This window comes from Lutra lutra, chromosome 6, assembly GCF_902655055.1.
Source record: "Lutra lutra chromosome 6, mLutLut1.2, whole genome shotgun sequence".
NCBI lineage: Eukaryota > Metazoa > Chordata > Mammalia > Carnivora > Mustelidae > Lutra > Lutra lutra.
Window position 1 is genome coordinate 2770299 of NC_062283.1, and position 21656 is coordinate 2791954.

A 21656-nucleotide genomic window follows, 5' to 3' on the forward strand; every position below is an offset into this window, starting at 1 on the left:
AGAACGTTTTGGGGGCCACCTGCCCGGGGCACCCGCATGACTCATCTAACTCCATTCATTCCCCCGTCTCATTTCCCATCTTAAGTTAGTTTGGAGAAATTTAAATGCTTATCCCAAGTGATTTTATTAATTTTAGAAGCGATTTCCCACAGTATACCCTCCAAGCCCCCCAACCCTTCCCTCCACCAACACACTCGACTCTCAGAGTCAGAACCTTTCTGAGGCGGTCAGGGTTGAGTTCGGCATAGGTGAACTCGTTTAATGGATACACAAACCTGCTCAAAGCTTTACTGTACAGAATGCCAGAACACTTCAAGGCTTCAAGTTGCTCAAAATCAGCACAGGAGTTATTGGTGACAAAGGGAAGCTGAAAGGACTGCATTTTAGGAAGGCTCCATCTCTGCCAGGCCCCACGTACTCATGTTCGGTATCTCACCTTGCATCTGAGTGAGCCAAAGAAGCTCTGTTCCCACTCCAAGGGAGAGGCAAGAAAGTGCATCATTCTGAGTTTCCTCCTAGGCCCCTGTACACCTGATAACATCTGAGAAGAATGTTTCAGGACATTAGCTTCCAAACAAACCTCCGTTTTCACTGGTGTCAACATCCCCGACCTTTGGTGATTTGTGGAATAACACCAGATGCTTTTGATTGGACCCTACCCTAGATTCCTTAAGGAACATGCACCCCGGACCCCTTTCCAACATAAATCCCCATAGGAAGAGGACACTCCCTTCAGTCTCCCAGACACTCTGCCTGCTCTACTCTTGTCACACTATTCCGTAAATGCTGCTCTCACTTTTTTCCCAGCTCACATTTGATTTCTATCCTGCTCAAAGCCCAGGACCCTCTTGGCGGGTCTCTGGACCTGGCCTGCTGAATCATGAGCAGCCCTGGTTCTCCGACTGGACTTGCAGACCTGTGTTTTTGGTTAAACCTGTTCAAACAATATTGTAACAAGAGAACCAAAAATAAAAACGCATCCACGTTCATAACCCAGTCTTCCATCTTACCGAGTCAGCTAGTTCAGTGCCCCGTACTTTCCAGAAGGTGGCCATGTGTCACTGCCTTAAGTTTTTAAATATTCTTTGTTTCAGCCTACTTTTTACAATTGGATTACTACCATTTAAACCATCATTTTAGATACCCGATTCCTGACTCTGTCCCAGGATTCTCTATCCTGGTTCTCAACCTATGATTTGAAGATTTTGGCCGGGGGATTGGGTGGCGGTCCCTGATATACTTTCAAGGAGTCTGCAAGGTTAATACTATTTACATAATAATAATAACTGACATTATTTGTTTTTGCTCTCATTCTTTCACTAGTGTACAGTGAAGTTTCTAGAGATGACCCAGCTTGTGATACCCCAACATTCAGTGCAGACATGCATGTGAGGGTCCAGCCCATCTTCTTGTAAAAGCCAGATATTAGATTTGTAGAAAACTTAAAGAATGCCACACTTCTCAATACAATTTATTTTGCCTTGGAAACAATTTTCATAAAACATGTTTTTTATATTAACTTATAATGGGTTTATTATTGCTATTTAATATGTCATAAATACATTTTAAAATGTCTCAGTTTCCATCTGCGATGCCATAAATACGGGCAGATAAAACCCAAATGAGCAAAAGCTCTTTGGGGTCCTCAATAATTTTTATCTATTTATTTTTTAAGATTTTATTTATTTAGCAAGAGAGACAGCAAGGAGTAGGAGGAGGGACAGCGGGAGAAGTAGAGGGAATCTCAGGCAGATTCTGTTCTGAGCACGGAGCTGGATGAAAGGCTCAATTTCACAACCCTGAGATCAAGACCTGAGCCAAAACCAAGCGTAGGACACTCAACCGACTCATCCACCAGAGCGCCCCCCTCAATAATTTTTAATGTCTAAAGGCAGCCTGAGGTCAAAAAGTTGGAAAGTGCTGCTTTTCCCCTTGAACCTGAACCTGGGGATCTACCTGGTTCAGTACTCACCTGCTCAGTAGGGACCTTAAACCTCAGGCCATACTCAGAATGGAGTACTGACTCCCAGTTTACTGACAGGACACCTGAGCCAGGCCAAGATGTGTCTTCATCCTTCAGCTCAGTTCTAGGCCGGGAGAGCTTTGCTGTGTGGCCTGGAAAGCTCAGGGGAGGGCGGGAAATGGACCATCAGCTGCTGAGCCCCTCGGCTGTGAGGGTGAGGCTCGAAGCACTCGTACCCCTTGGTGGCTCTCACCTCCCCGGCTGCTTCCCCAGTCCCTGACCTCCAGCTGTGGCTTCCCTCCCCTCAGTTCTTCCATGGGTCCACAGGGAAGGAGGGCCCATTTCCTTCCGGGATGCTGTGCTCTGGTAGCAGAGACGGCCCAAGGCTTCTCTACTTGGCTCTGAGGCCAGGAAACTCTTCACGGTGGCTGCGGTGATGGGTCCCCATCCTGTGGAGAATCAAGCCACCCTCTGGCACCAGGAGCCCCCGTGCCCCCGTGAAGGCTGGGCAGATGAAGAGGGGGCTGTCATCAGACCCCAGCCTGAAGAAGGGCCTTAGGGGCCCAGAAAAGGGTGAACGGGGACATGTGTAGATGTGTGATCTGTCCCTCATGTTATAGAAGGAGATATCTCCGGCTTCATAGTCCAGAAAGATGCCCACCCGGCGAAGACGCTCTTTTAGGGGGAGAATCTTCTCGGGGGAAGAAAGGGCCCGGTACTGGTTTCCAAACATCTCCAGGGTCCAGAAGCCATTCTGGGGGACCAGTAGGGCCTCCCCTTTCCTCTCAACACTGCCTCTGCAAACCCCCACAGCCCACACCATCACGTTTTCAACCTCCACCTCCCAGTAATGCCTCCCCGAGGAGAAGCTCTCCAGGCCCAGCACGCAAGGCCGGCAGTCGAATCTCTCCGGGTTGTTGGGGACACTCTGCCTGGAGGGGCCTCGTCTCACGCTTCTCCGGTCCTCTGTCAGGAAGAGCTCAGGATGAGCGGTGTCCGGATCCAGGACCACATCGGCTGCAGAAGAAGTCTCTGGTTTAGGCCTGGGGTCTTGGGGGATGGTGCTATTCCTGGACCCCAGGGAGGTCCCAGAAAGGTGGTGAGAGACCCCGTGTGGTGGCCTTTTCCACGAAGGCCCCTTGATCACAACTCCCAGGTAGCTGGCTCACAGAACCCCTGAGACTGCACTTCCGCCCCGTCTGACAGGAGCCTGGCCTCAGGTAGGGGATCATCTGGGCTCTAAAAACGTGGGAAGTTTAGCAAAGGAACCGAAATTCATGGCTCCCGCTTTCTCCCAACATTCTCCACTCTGCTCCCTTTTCTATTCAAGACATATGGTCTCTGGGACTCTCTTTAGTCAGGAACGTTCCAATTTGGCTTAAACCAACCAAGAGGCCCACCCCACCCCCTCTCCCAGTGAAGCAATTAATGCCAATTTCCCCAGCAGACTCCTGTGTAGTCAAAGTTCCTTTCATTGGTTCTCCAGATTCCACCAGTTTCACCAGCTGACTACTGACTGAGATGACTCCCAAGGGCATCCCCTTCCCAAGGGAAAAAGGGAAGGTCACATCTCCACAACCTGCTTCTGCAAGGGTCTGACCTCTCTGGATGTAGGAAAGGCTTCCGAGCCCTGCCATTCTGCAGATCGCCCACGTACTACCACCTCCCTGCTACCCAGCTGGTCTACACTGCTGTCGTGTGAACCTGATTTTCTCCTCTCCCCATGTTGTTGAGATGTTTAACTGGGAGTTTTGAAATTCACCTAAAGAGGAAAGGTTGGAGTACCACAGTAACTGGTAAATCCTGGATTCCTGGGTGCTTTTGAGCAGAAGGGGAGAACTCGTAAGATGCAAAGTGCTCATTAGGATGAGGCTCTGGTAATAGATGAAATTATGCTAAGATCGCCTGGGTTCCCTGATGGCAGAGCTGGGACCCAGTACTGCAGGGGTGTGGCTAGCGATCGCATCCCAGCCCCTCTACCGCCCAGCGCCCCCTGCCCACTTCCTCTAATAGGTCCTGCTGGCTGGGGAGAGGCCTGAGGGCCAGCGGGGAGAGGCTTGAGGGCATGTCCGGGGCGCTCACCGGCATGTAGCAAGGTTCTTCTCCATCCTGCAATGGGACAGACAGACAGACGAGCTTCAGGAGCTGCTGGCTAACAGAGCAGAGCGCAAACCTGCACGGACTACTTCAGGAAATGGTACACTTACGTAGTTCTTCTTCAAGTTGCTCTGACAAAGAAACAGAAACCACTTCATGTCTTCAATAGAAGAAATCAGAGAATCTGAGTTTGTGTTAAACGAGGGAGGGTGGGCCCTTCGTGAACACCCCCTCCCCCCCCACTGCTTCTGGAGATTCCAGAAACAATCCATGCGCAGGTGGCTCGATGTTATGGGAACTTATTAGGTTTGTGTCTGTTTGGCAGCGTGGTGCTGAGTCCGCAGAATGGGAGCAAGCAGGCAGAAGTTGGGTTCCCCGGATGCCACAGGTCCGAGCCCCTTGCTGCGGTCTCTGGTCATTTCCTCCCTGTCCCCAGGCCTCTAGCTAACAGAACCGTGGCCCTATGGGACAGCGACCTATCCTCCTATTCTTTTACCTCTTATTTGACATTCTTTCTCTTTTTCCATCTGGTCTGTCTCCAGTTCCTTACATGCAATTTCTTTTTCTTCTTTTTCAACCTCTTTTCCCCTGTGGAGTTTCCTGATGAGACAGATGCTCCCGGTGATGAAGAGAAGCAGAGAAGGCAGGAGGACAACGAGGCCCACCGCCCAGGGAAACATGCTGGGAGCAAAGGATTCTGAAAAGGGAACCAGAAGAGTCCCATTCAGTGAGAGAAAGGAGACCCCCGATGACAGAGCCCCTCATGATGCCCATGGGAAGTGCTCCCTGGGGTCCCCTCTCCATTGGCTCCTCTCTCCAAAACCCGGGACAGAGACCCTGACTCTGCACTGACTCATCCCATAGCAGTTGCCAGGGCTGGGGGCCCAGGAGCCAAAAAAGCAGGGACCCCTGGGGTCACCATGGGAAGGACCAGGGTGAACACAGCCACCACTGAATCACCACAGCCACCACCCTGCACGAACCACCACTCCTTTTTGCCTGAAAGCTTGCAATTCCCCAATGTCTGCCTCTGTCCATACCCTCTGCAGTCTGTCAGCCCAGCAGGCTGAGTGAGATTCTGCTACTTCTCTGCTCAAAACCCTGTGTCACACAGACTCAACCAACTCTTCCTGCCTGACCACACACCACACCTGCCCCTTGGGGTTCCTTAAAGCTGCCAGACATGCTCCTGCCTCAGGCCCTTTGCATGTGCTGTTCCTGCTCCCTGGTTGCAGAGAAGCAAGCAACTCAAGTATCTCCACAGCAACTTCCTTACTTGCCCAACTGCCATCTTTTCAAGTGAAGACTTCCTTGACCATCCTCTTTATAATTACAACTCCCCTATACCCTAGCACTCCCCATCCTCTCCCCCAGTTAAGTTTTTCTACAGTACTTCTCTCCATCTGATATAATCTACAGTTAAATTATTTCAGTTATAGCTCTCTGCCACCCTAGAATGTTAGCCCCATGATGGTAGGGATCTTTATGTATTCTGTTCACTGATTTATTTTCGATCTTGAGAACAGTGCCTTGAACACAGGTGATACTTCGTTAAGTATTTGTTGGATGAATTCGTGCATGTCTGTAGATAGAAAATCCCCCCCTCCCTGAGTGTAGGGCTCCCTTGCCTGTACCGCTCTCCGTTTATGATTGTTCTAAATACTTAAAAATGGCTGCAGGGGGCACCTGGCTTGCTCAGTCAGGAAAGCGCAGGACTCTTGATCTCAGAGTATTATGAGTTCGAGTCCCATGCTGGGTGCAGAGATTAAATAAATAAATTAAAAAAAAAAAATGCTGCAGGATAAGGACCAGGACAGAGAAACAACTCTCAGAGAAGACTCTGATTTTCTTCTTGAGAAAAGACAGGAGGAGAGGCCTTGGGGTTCAGGGCCCCTTGCTTCTATCTCCCCATCCCTATTCCAGGCTCTGGTCTGTCTGAAGACCCTACCTTGGCATGATGAGCCTCCAGAGGGCAGGGAACCAACCTGGGATGAAAATGATGGTTTCCTTCTCCTGGCCAAGCAGGGTGTTGACCACAGAGCAGGACACGTTCCTCACCGAGCAGTCCCTGATGACCACAGCGGTGGTGACCATGAAGAGGCCTTCTGTGTCCACCGTGTAAGCCTCTTCCAGCACCGGCATGATCACGCCGTGAGGGTCCCTCCATACCGCATGGGGCTCCGGGTACCACCCTCCGGACGTGCACTCCAGCCGCACGCCTCCATCCTCCTGGCCCTTCATTTCAATGAGCGGCTTAGAGCCCAGGCCTGGGGACAGAGACCAGGAAGCAGCTAACAAGGCAATGGTGTCTCAGCCTAAGTGTCTTGGATCAGCTCTCCACGGGGAGAGCCAAGGACAGGGAAGGCAGCAAGGGGCCAGTGGCCAGAGAACTGGTTGGGTGTATTCCCTGCATTCCCATAGTCCCCCTTCTGTGAAGGGAGGGAGGGAGGGAGGGATGGAGGAGAGGAAGGAAGAAGGCCCTGGTGCTGGACATCAGGAGACCAATATGCCAATAAATCGTGAGCTCTCGGAGGGCAGGCTGACAATGCACTTGGCTTCGTGTGCCACCCGTGACCCCATCACAGAGGCATGCCCATCTGTCTCCCACCAAGTGGCTGCCGATTGATTCATTCGGTTAGAGGGTCTGCTTGTCTCACTTGTGGGTGAGTGTCTCTGCTCAACCCGAAACAATCAGGTCGAGGATCTCACTCTCCGTCCCGGGAGGACTTCACAGTGCCTGTCTCCCAAGCTCGGGAATAATCTGATAAGGACAGAAGCCTGCCAGGCCAGCAGAATCTTGGAAAACTTTTTGCCCTCAAGACACAGTCCCTTCTGTCCCAGCTTAAGGCTGCATGTGAACCACAGGTCATCTGGAGTAGTTGGTTTTTGAGAGAACTAGAATGCAGAACCAACCCCTTCCCCAGTTCAGAGACATGTACCTCCCAGGGGCTCAATTAGCCAGGGGATGTCCTTGTATCTCTCCACAACATCTACCAATTAGGAAGATCTGGGTGCTCCTGGGATCCTCAGGATCACAATATCACCTGCTGAATGTCAGCAGAACGTCACAGAAAATCCCGAGTCCAGGCTCTTCCCAACTTATTCTTGTCTTTAAAAGGCACGCTTGGGTGGCTCAATTGTTAAGGGTCTGCCTTCAGCTCAGGTCATGATCCCAGGGTCCTGGGATCAAGAAATCTGCTTCTCCCTCTTCCACTCCTCTTGCTGTGTTCTCTATCTAGCTGTGTCTCTCTGTCAAATAAATACATAAATAAAATCTTAAAAAGAAAAAAATCTCTAATAAAATAGATTAGTGGTTCAAGACCTAGGAGACTTCTGCCTCTTCAGTCAGGGATCTAGAGATCATCCAAAGTTCTTAATGAAATTAAATTAGATTTTATCTTAGAACAGCTCAGCAAAATAAAATTCCTGTTTATTGTTGGACAACACTGTCTCCTCCAATCTTTTTTTTTTTTTTAAGATTTTATTTATTGGGGTGCCTGAGTGGCACAGCCAGTGAAACATCCAACTCGGGTTTTGGCTGAGGTCATGATGTCAGGGTCCTGAGATCGAGACATGTGGGGCTTTGCAGTAAGCACGGAATCTGCTTGCCCCCTCCCTTTGCTCCTACCCCCACTCTCTCGAATAAATAAATTTAAAAATCTTATAAAAAATATTTTATTTATTTATTTGAGAGAGACAGAGCAAGCATAAGTGTGGGGGGAGAAGAGCAGAGGGAGAAGCAGACTTCCAGTTGAGCAGGGACCTGGGGCGGGACTCCATCCCAGGCCACTGGGATCATGACCTGAGCCAAGGGCAGACCCACTGAGCCACAGAAGCCTCACATCCAAACTTCTTTTAAGTAATTCCTTTGTTAAGGCAATCCAAAAAATTAAAAGACAAAATGAAAACAAAAGACAGAATTTAAGCAATCATGTAAGTCTCAGTACTACCGGCTCCATCTGATTCTTGCCAAAAAGAAATAAACAAAAACAAAAAAAACAACTGTACACTGAAAGGCTGGTGCAGAAACTCTGAACTGTGATTAAGACTCAAAAGAATTCGGCAAGTTGGAAGGAAATTCTACAAACAAAATGGGGTTCCACGGGGTTTAGTCAAGGCAAGTTTGAGACAATAGACTTAAAGACAAAATCAGCCAGCCAGTGAACCAACCAACCAACCAACCAACCAAAACAATAAGCAGTTCTACAACTCAGTTCAGACTGGGGCAGGTCAGGCCAAGGTCATGTTTACAGGGAAAGAACAGGGGGTTCCTGCCACGTACATACCCATTCTGGTGAGCCGTGCAGTGCTGCTACGAAGAGTCAGGACACCAGGGTTGAGAAACCCTCCTGCCACAATATTTCAATATTTTCTATTCATCTCATATGCCCTTCTAGGTGACAAAGATGTCGTCTCCTACTATCTACGAGTTGAGGCCCCTGTCCTCTAAGCCTTACTTCCATTGGTCAGACTGACTGAAATGCCACTGATTTATTTAGGTGTATTTTAAAGCTCTTCCAGCCTTCAAACATTTCTTTTAAAGTATAATACACTGGCCCCAAGAGTGAGGTCATACCTTAAAACCATTATTAATAAACCCCTAGAAATCCTGGTTTATACGCCACTTCTATTCTGAAGCCTTGCCCAACTCCTCTGGTCAAATTCTCTCGTTTTCCTGTGGGGCCAACAGGCTTGATACTTTATCATGCTTTAAAGAAATCATCTGGACATGTCAGTCATTCTCACTACACTGGCATTTGGGGAAAGGTCAGAAACGGCAAAATTACTATCAAGATGAAGGATGTCCCTATGTTGTCCCCATGCAGTTACGGACAGTGGCTCTTCTCACTCTGACAGTCAGAGTTCGATGAGAAAGTCTATGGTCCCCTCTCCAGACCCAGCTTCTGGGTGCTGTGCTAGGACTTCATGCGGGGTCCTCTGAGCTCCCGAGAGGTGCAATTCACTCTCACTTCGTTCTCGTTGTGCTCCCCTGTCATCCCATTAGGAAAGCTACTCTCCCAACCCCCACCTTGCAGTCTCAACCCCTCTCTGCTTTATTTTCTCTACAGTGCTCATCACCAGCTAGGATAGTTTAAATATTCTATATTTTTTTCTTAAATATCGTATTGATTGGCTCTCTGCACTCTCTAGAACACGGGCACCATGAGGACAGGTACCTTCGTGTCTTTCCTTCAGTGTTTTGACCTGTTACTTGGAACAGTGACTTAAACATAGAAGTGTTCTGTTAAGTGTTTTCTGAACGACTTATCGAATGTCTGTGATGTGAGGGAACGCAAAAAGCAATTTTCCCACTCTGAATTTTTTTTTTTTTTTGCCTTTTAGAAGGTCATGATCCCGGGCTCCTAGGATCCAACCCCGCATCTGGCTCTCTGCTCAGCAGGGAGCCTGCTTCCCCCTCTCTCTCTGCCTACCTCTTTGCCTACTTGTGATCTCTGTCAAAAAATAAATAAAATCTTAAAAAAAAAAATTGTCATTTCCCCAGGCAATGAGGTTGGGATCATAGTTCCCTTCTCCTGTACTGGGAGGACCACCACATGACTTGCTTTGGTCAATGCGATACGAGGCTTCTCCCTCTCCCTTTGCCAGCTGCTCTGCTTCCTTGTACTCTCTCTGTGTCAAATAAATTAAAAAAAAAAAAAAAAAACACTTTAAAAGAAATTTAGAAAACAAATTTATAGTATCTATTAAAGAGGAAGAGCGGGGCGCCTGAGTGGCTCAGTCAGTTAAGAGTCTGCCTTTAGCTGGAGTCATGATCCCAGGGTCCTGGGATGGAGCCTTCCACTGAGCTCTCTGCTTAGTGGGAAGCCTGCTTCTCTCCCTCTGCTGCTCCCCCTGCTTTTCTATTAAATAAATAAAATCTTAAAAAAAAATTATCTGTAGGCTTTAAACACTCTCTCTGGCTCAAGGCTACAGTGGAGTGCTGTGTGTGCTTCTCAGGAACTGATGCCCACAGTGTAGCAGGGCAAACCCATTCATTTGGTCCTTGGGGAGGAGGAAGCCACCTTACCTGTTCTTGTTTTGTTTTGTTTTTTAAGATTTTATTTATTTGACAGAGAAAGAGCAAGCACAAGCAGGGGGAACAGCAGGCAGAGGGAGAAAGAGAAGCAGGCTCCCAGCTGAGCAAGGAGCCAGGACTCTGGAATCATGACCTAAGCCGAAAGCAGATGCTTAACCCACTGAGCCACCCAGGCTTCCCACCACCTTCCCTGTTTAAAACCTGCTGGGCTGCAATAGGGCCTGAAGTTAGGAGAGAAACCTCCCCTAAGGGTCACCCTGAAAAAGCAACCAGCAAAATGAAATTACGCACCTGCCACCATCAGGCGCAGGATGGCCTTGTCGTAGGATCTGCCTTCTTGGAAGTAACAGTGGTAGATGCCATTGTCGTGGGCTGTGACATTGCGTATGACAAGCACCACACTCCCCGTGTTGATGTGGTCGCTCACCAAGGTGGTTCTTCCCCGGTACTCCTCCATCTGCTCCTCGGTCCTCTCCTGTCCACCCTTATAAACGAGCACTGCCGGGGAGAACTGAGCACGGAACCAGCGCACCTCCATGTGCTCTGCGTCCTTCTCGGGGGACAGGTGGCAGCGGAACATGGTGTCTTCTCCCACCATGGCCAGGACAGGGTCAGCTGGCCCCATGACAGTAAACGGGGCTGTTCAACAAAGGAGCAGAATCAGAGGACACAGTTATCAAAGATCTAAGGCAGGAAAGGAAGCAGATATTCCAGGGGACAAAAGTAATCTTCCTAAGGCCACACCAGAGGATTCTGGGGGCAGGCCGCTGAGGTTGGCTAGCAGCCACAGATGCCTGGTGGGGGTACCCAGTGAGGCTTATATTTATTGGAGCACATATATGCTTCACATATGGAAAGCCGTGGACCTGGAACGGGGTCCACTGTGACCACAGAGTCCATAGAGCACCACCTCCTGCAGACCCTGTGCTTTGATTTTCCCTAACACTCAAGCTGTCCGTTATGGCAGCCACAGGCCAGCGCCTGCTGGAATGTGCTGTTAAGTGTGAAATACACACAATTTGGAAATGTTAGAGTAAAAAAGGTCAAATAGCTCACTGTTCATATTTTACATTAATTAAAAGTTTAAATAACAATATTCTGGTTATTTGGGGTTAAACAAAATGCATTATCAAAATCTATTTCATCTGTTTCTTTCTGCTGTTCTAAAGGCAGCTACCGGAAAACCTAAAATTGTACGTGCAGCCCGCATTTGTGGCTCTCCCTGGGCTGCTAACAGTGCTGGTCGACATCCGGGGATCGCGTGCAGAATGCGAGCTGCTAGACCCCAACCGCAGGCCTTCGTCGCTCTTCCTCTCTGTAGACTGCAGTGCCTTCTCTCCCCTCTGAAGGGCTGGCGGGAGCTTGAGGCAGGGGCCCCTACCTGAGAGCAGGCCCAAGCCGCTGACGAACATGAAGGACAGAAGGGAGCGGGGCGCGGAGAAGCGCAAAGCAGCGGCAGCCTCCATCCGCGCCAAAGACTGGGCTCCCTGGAGAAGCAGCGACGCAAGGCCTGGGGGTGCAGACGAGAAATTTGGCACCAGCTCTGATGGAAGTCAAACTTTCCTGTGACCCGCACTGGGATCCTCAGCGCCCCAACTTCTGTGTTGGGCAGCGCCCTTCCTCTCCCTGTAGACTGACTCCTTAAACATTCCACAGATAAGCCACAAGGCGAGGATCCGGGAGGCAGTTTTCTGCCCTCTCAAGCTCACTTCTCTAACCAGAGTTGAGTTTCTTCAGGTGTCACTTGATATCATCCCATACCCTTCCTCGTCCCCCCACCCCCAACCTCCCCTGGAATCCCGAAGAGCACGGGGAGGTAACGGAAGACAGATGAGGCCGCCCCACCCCCGGGAACCCCCGCCTTCCCATCTCACTCCCCACCTGCCGCCCCACCCTCCCTTTCTTACCTTCTTGAATTCTCCACTGCATTTTATCTCCTCCGACTTTCAAATGAAGATTTTCCTATTGTCCTTCTCTCTAATCTCATAATCACAATGGGGAAACAAAACTTGTCGGAGAAAGAAACCTTTTCTTCGCCACCCCTTAGTCTCTCTGTGTGCGGACGCTGGACCTGGGGCCTGGGACCCGGTCCACTGTGACCACAGAGTCCCTAACTGTCATTGAATGGTCTAGAGCCCAGGGCTGGCCAGCTGCGTGTCAACCAGCCAATGGTATCCCTGAGCCTGCTTTCTCACCAGTCACTAGGCAGAATACACACTAAGGTTAAAATCACACAGCTGCGTGTAGCTTTTGGGGATTACCTGAATGTTTAAAAGTCTTTTTTCTAATTTTCAGAAGCAGGAAAACCCCCAGGAGCGGCCTCTTGCGTGTAGCCTGATGAGCGTGTAGTGGTTAGAGATGGGGAGGTGATGAGGGAAACAGAAGCGGACTCCCTTCCAAGGCCCAAGGAATGTGTTCCAGTTGCTGGGGTTGTGCGGATGCTAGTGGGGACGCTGGAGAGAGAGGGAGGGAATGCAGGAGGGGTAGGGGAGCTGCAGTAGCCATTATAGACGCCCTGTTATTCATTCAAAAACCACTGAGAGGTATTGAGGAGAGCTCCGTTCCAGTGAGGGCTGGAAGATGGCACCCAGCAAAGGCTTTTTCCGTTGGGCTTCATGGTCTGCCTGTGGATGGTCTGGTTGAGCCAACACCCCCACAGCCACACAGTGCTCCCCTCCCAGAACCCATTCCGGCTACTGTATAGCTTTCTTCTAGAACAATCTTCCAATGCACATTTCTTAGTATTTCCCCAAGTGCCTACATGCTTCCTCCAGAGGCTTCCAAATCCCTGATTCACTTCAGAACTGCACTGGCCTTGTATCCCAGGGCTCAAAGTCCTGACACCCATTCTCCCGCACCCCCTCACTCCCCCATCGCTCTCCATTTCAGCCTCTGGAGGCCCAGCCTAGCCTTCCTGTCCCCCCTCCTCCGAGAATAGCTCAGAGTGTGGAGGCAGGCGGCAGTGTTCTCAGACTCCTCTGACTCCCGGTTCTGCCTGCTACTCCATCCTGTCCTGTTATTGCTGTGTATGTGGCATTGATGAAGGAAGAGAAGGCAAGCTGGGGACAAAGCAGAAGCTGACACCCCGCAACCCCCACTCTATGGGTATGTGTGACAGTCCTCAGGTACTCCTGGCTGCCCTAAAGGAAAAACAAATAGTTAACTTGTAGAGATCACAGTCCTCGGCAAGTCTCCCTCAGCTTACTTAATAACGCCTGAGCAAGAGCTTCCAGAAGGAAATGTAAATACAATTAAGGTCTTTGTAACTTGCAGGCCAGAGGTCAAGTGTACTGTTCCTCCAAATTCCCAACTATCTAAATGCTAATGCCTCACTTGAGGGGTCAACAACCTTGACAATGGCAAGGCCTCCGGTATCCAGTGAGACTTCTTTAGCATATGAAAGTTCTTTCCTTACCTCCCTCTTTCCTGACCTCCTCCAACCCCCTCGTACACAATGAGCCTCATCTCACAACCCCGGGCAGCAGGCCCTTCTGCCCACAGGCGCTTTAATAAACCACCATTTTGCACCAGAGACGTCTCAAGAATTTTCTTGGTCGTGGGCTCCGGACCTCACCCCACTGAACCTCACCGATATTCTACAACCCCATCAGCACGAGTGTACATCTTCGCAGGGACTGGAGTTCGTGTTCCCTGGGAGCAACACTTGCCCCGAGTCCTCTCTCCCTTACAGGGCCCCGCCCTTGCTCTGCACTCAGCTGTTGTTCAATGCCTGAGTGAGAAAGCTAAGGGGGAGGCCCCCCACCCAATGTTGTCCATCCAGACACCACCTACCTTTCCTTCTCAGGACCACACCGTGGATGAGAATTGCCCTCCAGAACCTCCCACACGTTCCTGCTACACGTGTGACAGGTGGCGCAGCGCTGGGCCATTCAGTCGAAACCGGCAAGTCCTCCTGATGAAGGAGGCTGAGGACAAAGCAAAAGCTGACCCCCCTGCAACCCTCCCCCACCCCCACTACTGGGTGGGACACATGTGACATTCTTTAGGAAGCCCCCAGCTATTTAATGTTAATACTTTGGTAGAGGGGAAAAATTACCTTGACAATGGCAAAGGCTCAAGGCCTCCAGTATCTTGTAGGTCCTCTTTAGCATATGAAAGTTCTATCGAAATCTCCCTTTTCCTTACCTCCCCCTACCCTATCCTACGTAACCTGCCATCCCTCACCACCCCAGGGCAGCAGCTCTTTTGGCCCACGGGTCCTGTGCCCAGTCTTTAATAAACCACTATTTTGCACCAAAGATGTCTCAAGAATTCTTTCTTGGTCATTGGCTCCGGACCTCACCCCACCGACCCTCACCTATGTTCTAGAACTTCATCACTCCCTCTGGCCCGGCCTGGGTAGGGTTTCTGGACAATATCCCATCTCTGTGCATCGGCCGTGGGCAGCAGGGCCACAGTACGTGGACATGTACTGGAAGACAGAAGTAACAGCTGCTATGTGGATGGGGCTGGCAGGTGCGGGGGGCGACAGATGTTACCAGGCATTGCCTACATTCTCCGAGGCAGAGCCTTGTAAAGAACGCTGTTGATGTATAACCCCATGTCCCCTAGGTCCACGTCAGGCAGGCAGTTTCCTGTTAGGTAACAAGTTCCCAGGTGCCTGCTGCTGTTCTCCATCCGAGAGCTTTCTCTAACACTGAGGACGCTTGCTCCTGTGCGTCAATGCAGCCCAACCTGGAGAGCAGGGCAGATGCCACCCCAAGGGGCAACCCTCACCCAAAGGGGGGCGGGGACTGTGGGTAAGTGGCCCGGTTTCCCCACCCCTGCCAGGAGGGTTCTGAGCATATGGGGTGGGTCAGTTGGGCCCAGGTGACCAGTGACCAACTAGCTAACATACCCTTTCTGCCACTTTTCACTTAGCCAACTTTTTTCCCCCTTTATTTCTGAACTTGGGTTTAGGGGCACCTGGGTGTCTCCATTGGTTAAGCATTTCCCTTTGGCTCTGGCCATGATCCCAGGGTCCTGGGATCAAGCCCTGCATCAGGCTCCTTGCTCAGTGGGAAGCCTGCTTCTCCCTCTCCCAATCCCCCTGCTTGTGTTCCCTCTCTCGCTATCTCTCTGTCAAATAAATAAATAAAATTTCAAAAAAAAAAAAAGAAAAGAAAATGAACTTGGGTTTCCTGGGGTCACTTCCCAAGTAGACTGCGGGCACCCAAGTCCTTGACTCAAAAGTCAGCTTTTGAACAAAGAGATGGAATTAGGTAGACATTTTACCAAGCATTGTATCCAACAGTTGGAAGGATCTTTTCTGGAGAAGTGCCCTCTGACATATAGACCTGTTCTCTATAGAGAAACTTTCATGTATCATTTCCTGTGAACGAAGAATTGATGTCCTTTGCTCCTTTTTCTCCTGGGTTGTTTTCTATTTTACGGAGATTAGCTCTTTCTCCAAGATACGAGTTGTCTGGGGGCGCCTGGGTGGCTCAGTGGGTTAAAGCCTCTGCCTTCGGCTCAGGTCATGATCCCAGGGTCCTGGGATCGAGCCCCGCATCGTGCTCTCTGCTCCGCAGGGAGCCTGCTTCCTCCTCTCTCTCTCTCTCTCTCTCTCTCTCTCTCTCTCTCTCTCTGCCTGCCTCTCTGCCTACTTGTGATCTGTCTGTCAAATAAATAAATAAAATCTTTAAAAAAAAAAAAGATACGAGTTGTCTGTATTTTTCCCCCATCTTTACCATTTGTCTCTCTTAAGGGTCTAATATTGACCAATTCTCATTGCCTAGCAGAGATTCTGGCCCAAACAGCTTTATTGGGGAAAGAAGCTTGTCTGGAGCGAGGAGGCTTGGGATGACTGCTCTGTGCCCCACACTCACTGCGAGGACCTGAGTCAGCTAAGTCAACAGCAGATGAACCTACACCCTCCATTATGGAGCCTGGCTCAGCACACTGTCCCCGAGGCTGTCCAGGGGCCCCTCGTCTTATGCAGACACCGGCTGTCTTTATCTGGCCCAGGAGGGAATTGGGATGACACAGGACCTGCCTGCCCCAGAGCCCTTTTCAGGCTCACAGCTGCTGTTCTGCACACTGACCTGCTCTATTTGCCCCCAAAGGTGCTGCCTTAGCTGGCGGGCTCTTTCCCTTGGCACTCCTCCACTGGGTTTGGGGCTGGGGACTAAAGCCAGTGGTCATGCGCTCCAGAAGGATCCTGCCATCTTCATAATGCTTAACTTCAATACAAAGTGCTATCAGAGGGGCTCTTGGGTGGCTCAGTGGGTTAAAGCCTCTGTCTTCGGCTCAGGTCATGATCCCAGGGTTCTGGGATTGGGCCCCTCATGGGGCTCTCTGCTCAGTGGGGAGTCTGCTTCCCTTCTTCTCTCTCTGCCTGCCTCTCTGCCTACTTGTCATCTCCGTCTGTCAAATAAAATCTTCAAAAAACAAAACAAACAAACAAAGTGCTATCAGAGCCTAGCACTGTGGAAGGAATAATGAGCCTGTGTTCTGGGGAGCCTCCATTTCGGGGAAACTCTCAACGGGCATCAGACAGCACACTCACCTTGGATAACACAAGAAGGGTCTCCCAAGGAGCTGTTTACAAAATGTGGGCAAGAGCTATACTGCAGGGCCAGGAATGGTGGAGCTGGCACCAGCCACACCCCAGGCGAGGAGGAGGAGGAGAAGAGGAGGCTCTTCTGAAGACCTAGAAGAACCGAGGCATGTAGAGAGGCTCTCTGAAGAGGTGCTGTGTGCGACCTCTGAAGGGGAATGTGTAGCCAGCCACAGGCGGCCCAGGAGGGAGAGAGCCTGGGGGCATAAGTACCCAGACTTCTCTCTCTCCTCTCTCCCTCTTCCAGCATCTGCTGTGGCTCCCCATGGATCATGGCGAGCCAGAAGCCACAGGCAAAAGGCTGCCCGAGGAGGAGGAATGCGGCCCTCAGCCCTTGCCCATCAGCCCGGTCTCAGTGTTCTGTTGAACACAAGCCATTTCACGGGACAGCAACATCAGACCAGAGCATTCCGTCACTACGATGGATGGAGATGACACAAGGTCACTCAACAGCTGTGTGTGAACGTGGAGGAAAACATGAACGCCGTCCCCGCCACTGCGGGGACCAAACATCCCGCCAGGAGAGAGGCTTCGGCAGACTGCTGAACCTTTACCCGGTACAGCCTTTGCCTCCCTGCACATAGTCTTCCTCCTCCATCAGACCTATTAAGCAGCTGGATAAAGAACACCTCCCCCATCTCCCTGGGAGCTCCCAGTCCAGAGCAAAGCCCAGCTTCCATAAGCTCTCCTCCAAATTCCCTGACTCAAGCCCAGGCTCTATGCCTCTCTGATACCCTCTTCTGGAGACACCCTGCAGCTCCCACCTGGCCCACGCTCCCCTTGCTGCAACAGGTCATAAAGACCACCTACTCGGCCACGGATGTGTGCCTGGGGGCCTTCGGTTGGAAAACCTTGGCTGCCTACAGGTCAGCCTCCTGGGGCCCACAGCAGTGTGCACACAGAGGGCCACAGAAGCTACTGGGAACACAAGTAAACCCTCAGACCCCATGGAGCAGAACGAGAAAGTTCTTTACCTGATACTACAGGGTCAGGAGGAATTCTTCCTGGAAGAAAAGCTGTGTCTTTCTCAAAGGCATCACAGAAACAGCTGGAAGGTGGGGGAAGGAGTTCCTAGTGATGAGCCAGGAGACTTCCAAGGTGGATTTGGAGCCTGAACTCTGCATCTGCCCCCAGGTCCCAGGGAGACATGAGCAGAAGCCCCGGAGGCCAGGGACTGAGAGGGCAGAGTACACTCAGAAGGGACCAGCTCTGGACCGCTACTTAGTACGTAATATAGCCTTCCATTCAGCCCCCATTCTCTCTCTCTCTCTGATGTACTTCAATCCTTATTTTTTGTTTCGTGCCTTTTAAAGTAAGTAGCAGACATCAGTGCGTTTCCCCCGGATACTCAGCTCACCCGTCAAGCAGAAGAATGCAGTTACGAAATTCTCCAGGCACCAATACAGCACTCGAAATATGTGCAGGGATACCTTTCCGCTGTCCACTCTGAATGATCAATGGATTATTTTTATCTGGGGATCCGCAGCTCCTAAATGCCTGGCCATTCCTGACATTACGGGCAGTGGGGCCCAAGGCACCGGGCCATGCCCAGTGAGAATCAAGACTGCCTCCAAAGGGCTTCTGGAAGCAGGAGGGCTCCCTTCTGTCCATTCCCAGCACCTGCTGGGAGAAGTGCTCCTGCAAGAAGAAACCAGACGTTCTTGAGGACCCGAGGGCCCCAGAGATCCCTCGAAGAATGACAGGCACAAAAACCATAAAACTGTGAAGGACTGAGGACAGGGATGGGGCTGAGTTCAGAGACACAGTAAAATAGGAGTGGGCATGGCATGAACAGAGGAGTAAGGAAGCGCAAGTTAGCTTGGAATGTAAAAATTTGGCCTGTCTGGTCGGCAGGCTGGGATAATAGACACGTTTGCTAAAGCTAACTGCATAGCTAACAGAGAATACTGTCTCTCCCCATGTCATGAGGCCCCCACAAAGACACAAACGAGCCATTTCTCTGAGTGCTTCCTGCTTTCTTACTCGCTGGGAAATGTGATCTTTCAAATCCAAAGGCTACCAAAAGCTTCAAGCTCGACATCCTATCAATGAGAATGAAACACTCCATTCTTGCCTGGAGGATCCATGTTAATTTGACTCGCAGCAGCAGCCTGATTTCCAAACTGGATGTTAAACTTCAGGCAAGGGCTGCGGAAGGTGCATTTCCCCCCACCCGCCCAGATACTGCCTGACAGACATGCCAAAGCCTTAGACTTGTTGATAAGGTCATGTGCCCAGGCACATGACAGGGCGCACGTCACCAAATTCCTCTGATGTCATTTGCATCAGGACGGGTTCCTGAGTTGGGGAAAGTGAGGAAACTTTTGTAAACATTGCCTCCCTGAAGGCCGGTTGCTATGTCTGTATATTCCAGAACACGGAAGGCATATATATTGCTTAGACTACTGCTAGGTGCTGTAACAATGATATTCCAAAATGTCAGGGGCTTAATTCAACAGTAATCAATGTCTCTCTCACTTAATTGTCATTTGCTTCTGGTTGGCAGGTAGGTTTTGCTGGCGTGACCCCTTATCTGGGAGTCCCCATCTCTCACAGCAGAGTCCTCCACATGGGGCCAGAAAAAAGAAAGAGAATGTAACCATCACCTAAAGGCTTTGGCCCAGAGGTAACACACCTCACTTCCACCCACATTCTATTGCAGAGAATCAGTCTGTGGACCAACCCCCCTCCAAGCTGCAAGGGATGCTGGGAAATGCGTCCCGTTCTGGTTCCCCTCTCCATCCCCCACCACTGCTGGACAGCTAATCACCAGAGATAATGCTATACTCTGGAAGGAAAACATGAATTTGGCAGATGAGTTCCTCAGCCTAAGTGGGGAAAGCTGTTGTTACTCGGAGCACACCTGAGGGGCGAGCCCCACTCCAGAGAACAAATAAACCTTGGCAGTCTCTTCTGCTTTGTTTTTGTGTTTGTTTGTTTGTTTGTTGTGGGGCTGTCACCAGCCAAGAGAGAGGTACTCTCCAGAAATGTTGTTCTCAGCTCCGGCGATGATAATTTCCAACTGACAGAGTCTGAAGGCTTGCACAGACAGGCTAATCCATGCATGGAATGGAGCAAATACCTTTAGCCCCTGTTTCTGTTTGTTCTTAAAATAGACCTTACCTGAGGCCAATTTGTGGAATTCAAGAAGTTTGACTTTAGAATATCCAGTCTCCTCTGGGTACTCAGTTTCAAATGCCCAGGACCTGCTGACTTTTTAACCCTACCCCTTATCAGATGAGCTTCTGTAAGGTGAAGCCTCTTGTATTTTGCATTGGTGTACTTGAGCGGAACTGGAGTTAGTGCCTGAAAGACCAAGGTAGGTACCCAAACCACTGGCTGAAGAAACAGAACAAAAGAGATGAGAGAGTGAGGGAGATCATCATTATCTACCTTAAAAACTTATTTGCTTTACTTTTTTTCTTTTTTAAAGATTTTATTTATTTATTTGAGAGAGAGAGTGAGAGAGAGCAGGAAGAGGTCAGAGAGAGAAGGTCAGAGGGAGAAGCAGACTGACTCCCCACGGAGCTGGGAGCCCAATGTGGGACTTGATCCTGGGACTCAATTCTAAGACTCCAGGAAGATGACCTGAGCCGAAGGCAGTCGCTTAACCAACTGAGCCACCCAGGTGCCCTGCTTTACTTTTTTTATCCTGCATTTGAAATCTGTGATTTCTAATTGTTGAATAAAAGGCTACGTTCCTCATTAAATAGACTTCATGAAATAGTGAGCATGTTGGAAAACAGGTTTTCCCTTCTCGTCCCTGGAATTATCCCTTATCCAGATTCGGCCCTGGAGTTAAGCAAGGGTCCTTTGTCCTCAGTCAGGTTTCTGCCCAGCCCCTACCCCTGCCCCCTCACGCTCAGCAATGATTACGTGGCTCAAAGTCACAAAATAGGAACCTCAGATATAGCCAAAATAATCCCCCAACTAATCAGTGGCAAGGATTTACCATTCTTATATTTAAAAAAATAATGGTAATAACACCTACTTTATACTGGGTGCATGTCTAGTAGACAGGTTTCTATTGTAACCAGGCCTCAAAACAAACACCAAACATCTCAGGGGATGGTATCAAGCCCATCTAGAGCTCTGGCCCACTTCACCAATATTCCACTGGCCAAGCCCAAAGTTAAGGAGGTGTGGGATGAGGTATGGGAGACTGGGTGGCTAAGTCATGAAGCGTCTGCCTTTGGCTCAGGTCATGATTTCAGGGTCCTGGGATAAAGCCCCAAGTGGGGTGGGCTCCCTGCCCAGAGGGAAGCCTGCTTCTCCCTCTCCCATTCCCCCTGCTTTGTGTTCCTTCTCTTGCTGTCTCTGTGTCAAATAAATAAACAAAATCTTTAAAAAAAAAGGAAATGTTGCACGGCAAAGACACATGGCTGACAACAGAAGAATTGGGGGGGAATTGGTCCTATGCACGACAGGAGAAGAGCTCTGACCACAGAAGTAACATGTGTTAAACACAAAACACACACACACACACACACACACACTCCCAACACCAAAGGAAACCCGGTTGAATTACTTTTCTCCTAGTGGCCTGCCATCTGCGCATATGCTCAACCCAAACTGGAAAGTCCCTGCTTCCATCCTTCCCATTTCCACCAGCATCTAAGCCACCAGCCAGTCCTATCAGCTCGACTTCCAAATAAACCCTGATTTACATTCTGCGACTGCACGGTTCGCACCACGACACAAGCCCGCGCCACCATCTCTGGCACAGCCGGCAGCCGCTGTCTCCCTCCTCTCCACTTGGCCCTGCCCCGCGTATCTCACATCACGGGGAAGGAGGGTCACCATTGCAGGCTCCCCCCACGCCCCCCAGTGGTCCTTGGGTCAGGGTAGATAGTTACTGAGGCTCTAACGGGATGCCCAGAGGCCAGCAAGGAGGAGGCCACGGACCTATATGGGGAAGGTCAGAAGCCTGGCGAGAAGCCAGACCCCACCAGACAGGCCCAAGATGGCGGTGCCACGACGGGAAACCCCTGTGCCTGCTT

The 21656-nt window shown here is 50.3% G+C and overlaps 2 protein-coding genes across 4 annotated transcripts in view; both read right to left on the minus strand.

Annotated features, from left to right (window-relative positions):
- Positions 1-21656, minus strand: part of LOC125102061 (histone H2B type 1-C/E/F/G/I) — a 71829-nt gene that overhangs the window by 10686 nt on the left and 39487 nt on the right. The window lies entirely within an intron of this gene.
- LOC125101983 (butyrophilin subfamily 2 member A2-like) lies at positions 1667-21397 on the minus strand. 3 transcript variants are annotated; one of them, XM_047732649.1, is made up of 13 exons: positions 21324-21397; positions 19780-19962; positions 17631-17830; positions 13890-14010; positions 12964-13237; positions 12005-12072; positions 11479-11607; positions 10389-10736; positions 6046-6327; positions 4557-4757; positions 4171-4191; positions 4046-4072; positions 1667-2980 (listed from the first exon to the last, which is right to left on the minus strand). In XM_047732649.1, exons 6-13 carry the CDS (start codon positions 12024-12026, stop codon positions 2355-2357), a joined length of 1656 nt encoding a protein of 551 aa, XP_047588605.1. In that variant the 5' UTR covers positions 12027-12072; positions 12964-13237; positions 13890-14010; positions 17631-17830; positions 19780-19962; positions 21324-21397; the 3' UTR covers positions 1667-2354. The 3 variants fall into 3 exon arrangements, with proteins under 3 accessions (XP_047588605.1, XP_047588604.1, XP_047588606.1); XM_047732648.1 differs by lacking the exon at positions 21324-21397 and having other exon boundaries at positions 12005-13237; positions 19780-19973; XM_047732650.1 differs by lacking the exons at positions 19780-19962; positions 21324-21397 and adding an exon at positions 18014-18095 and having other exon boundaries at positions 12005-13237.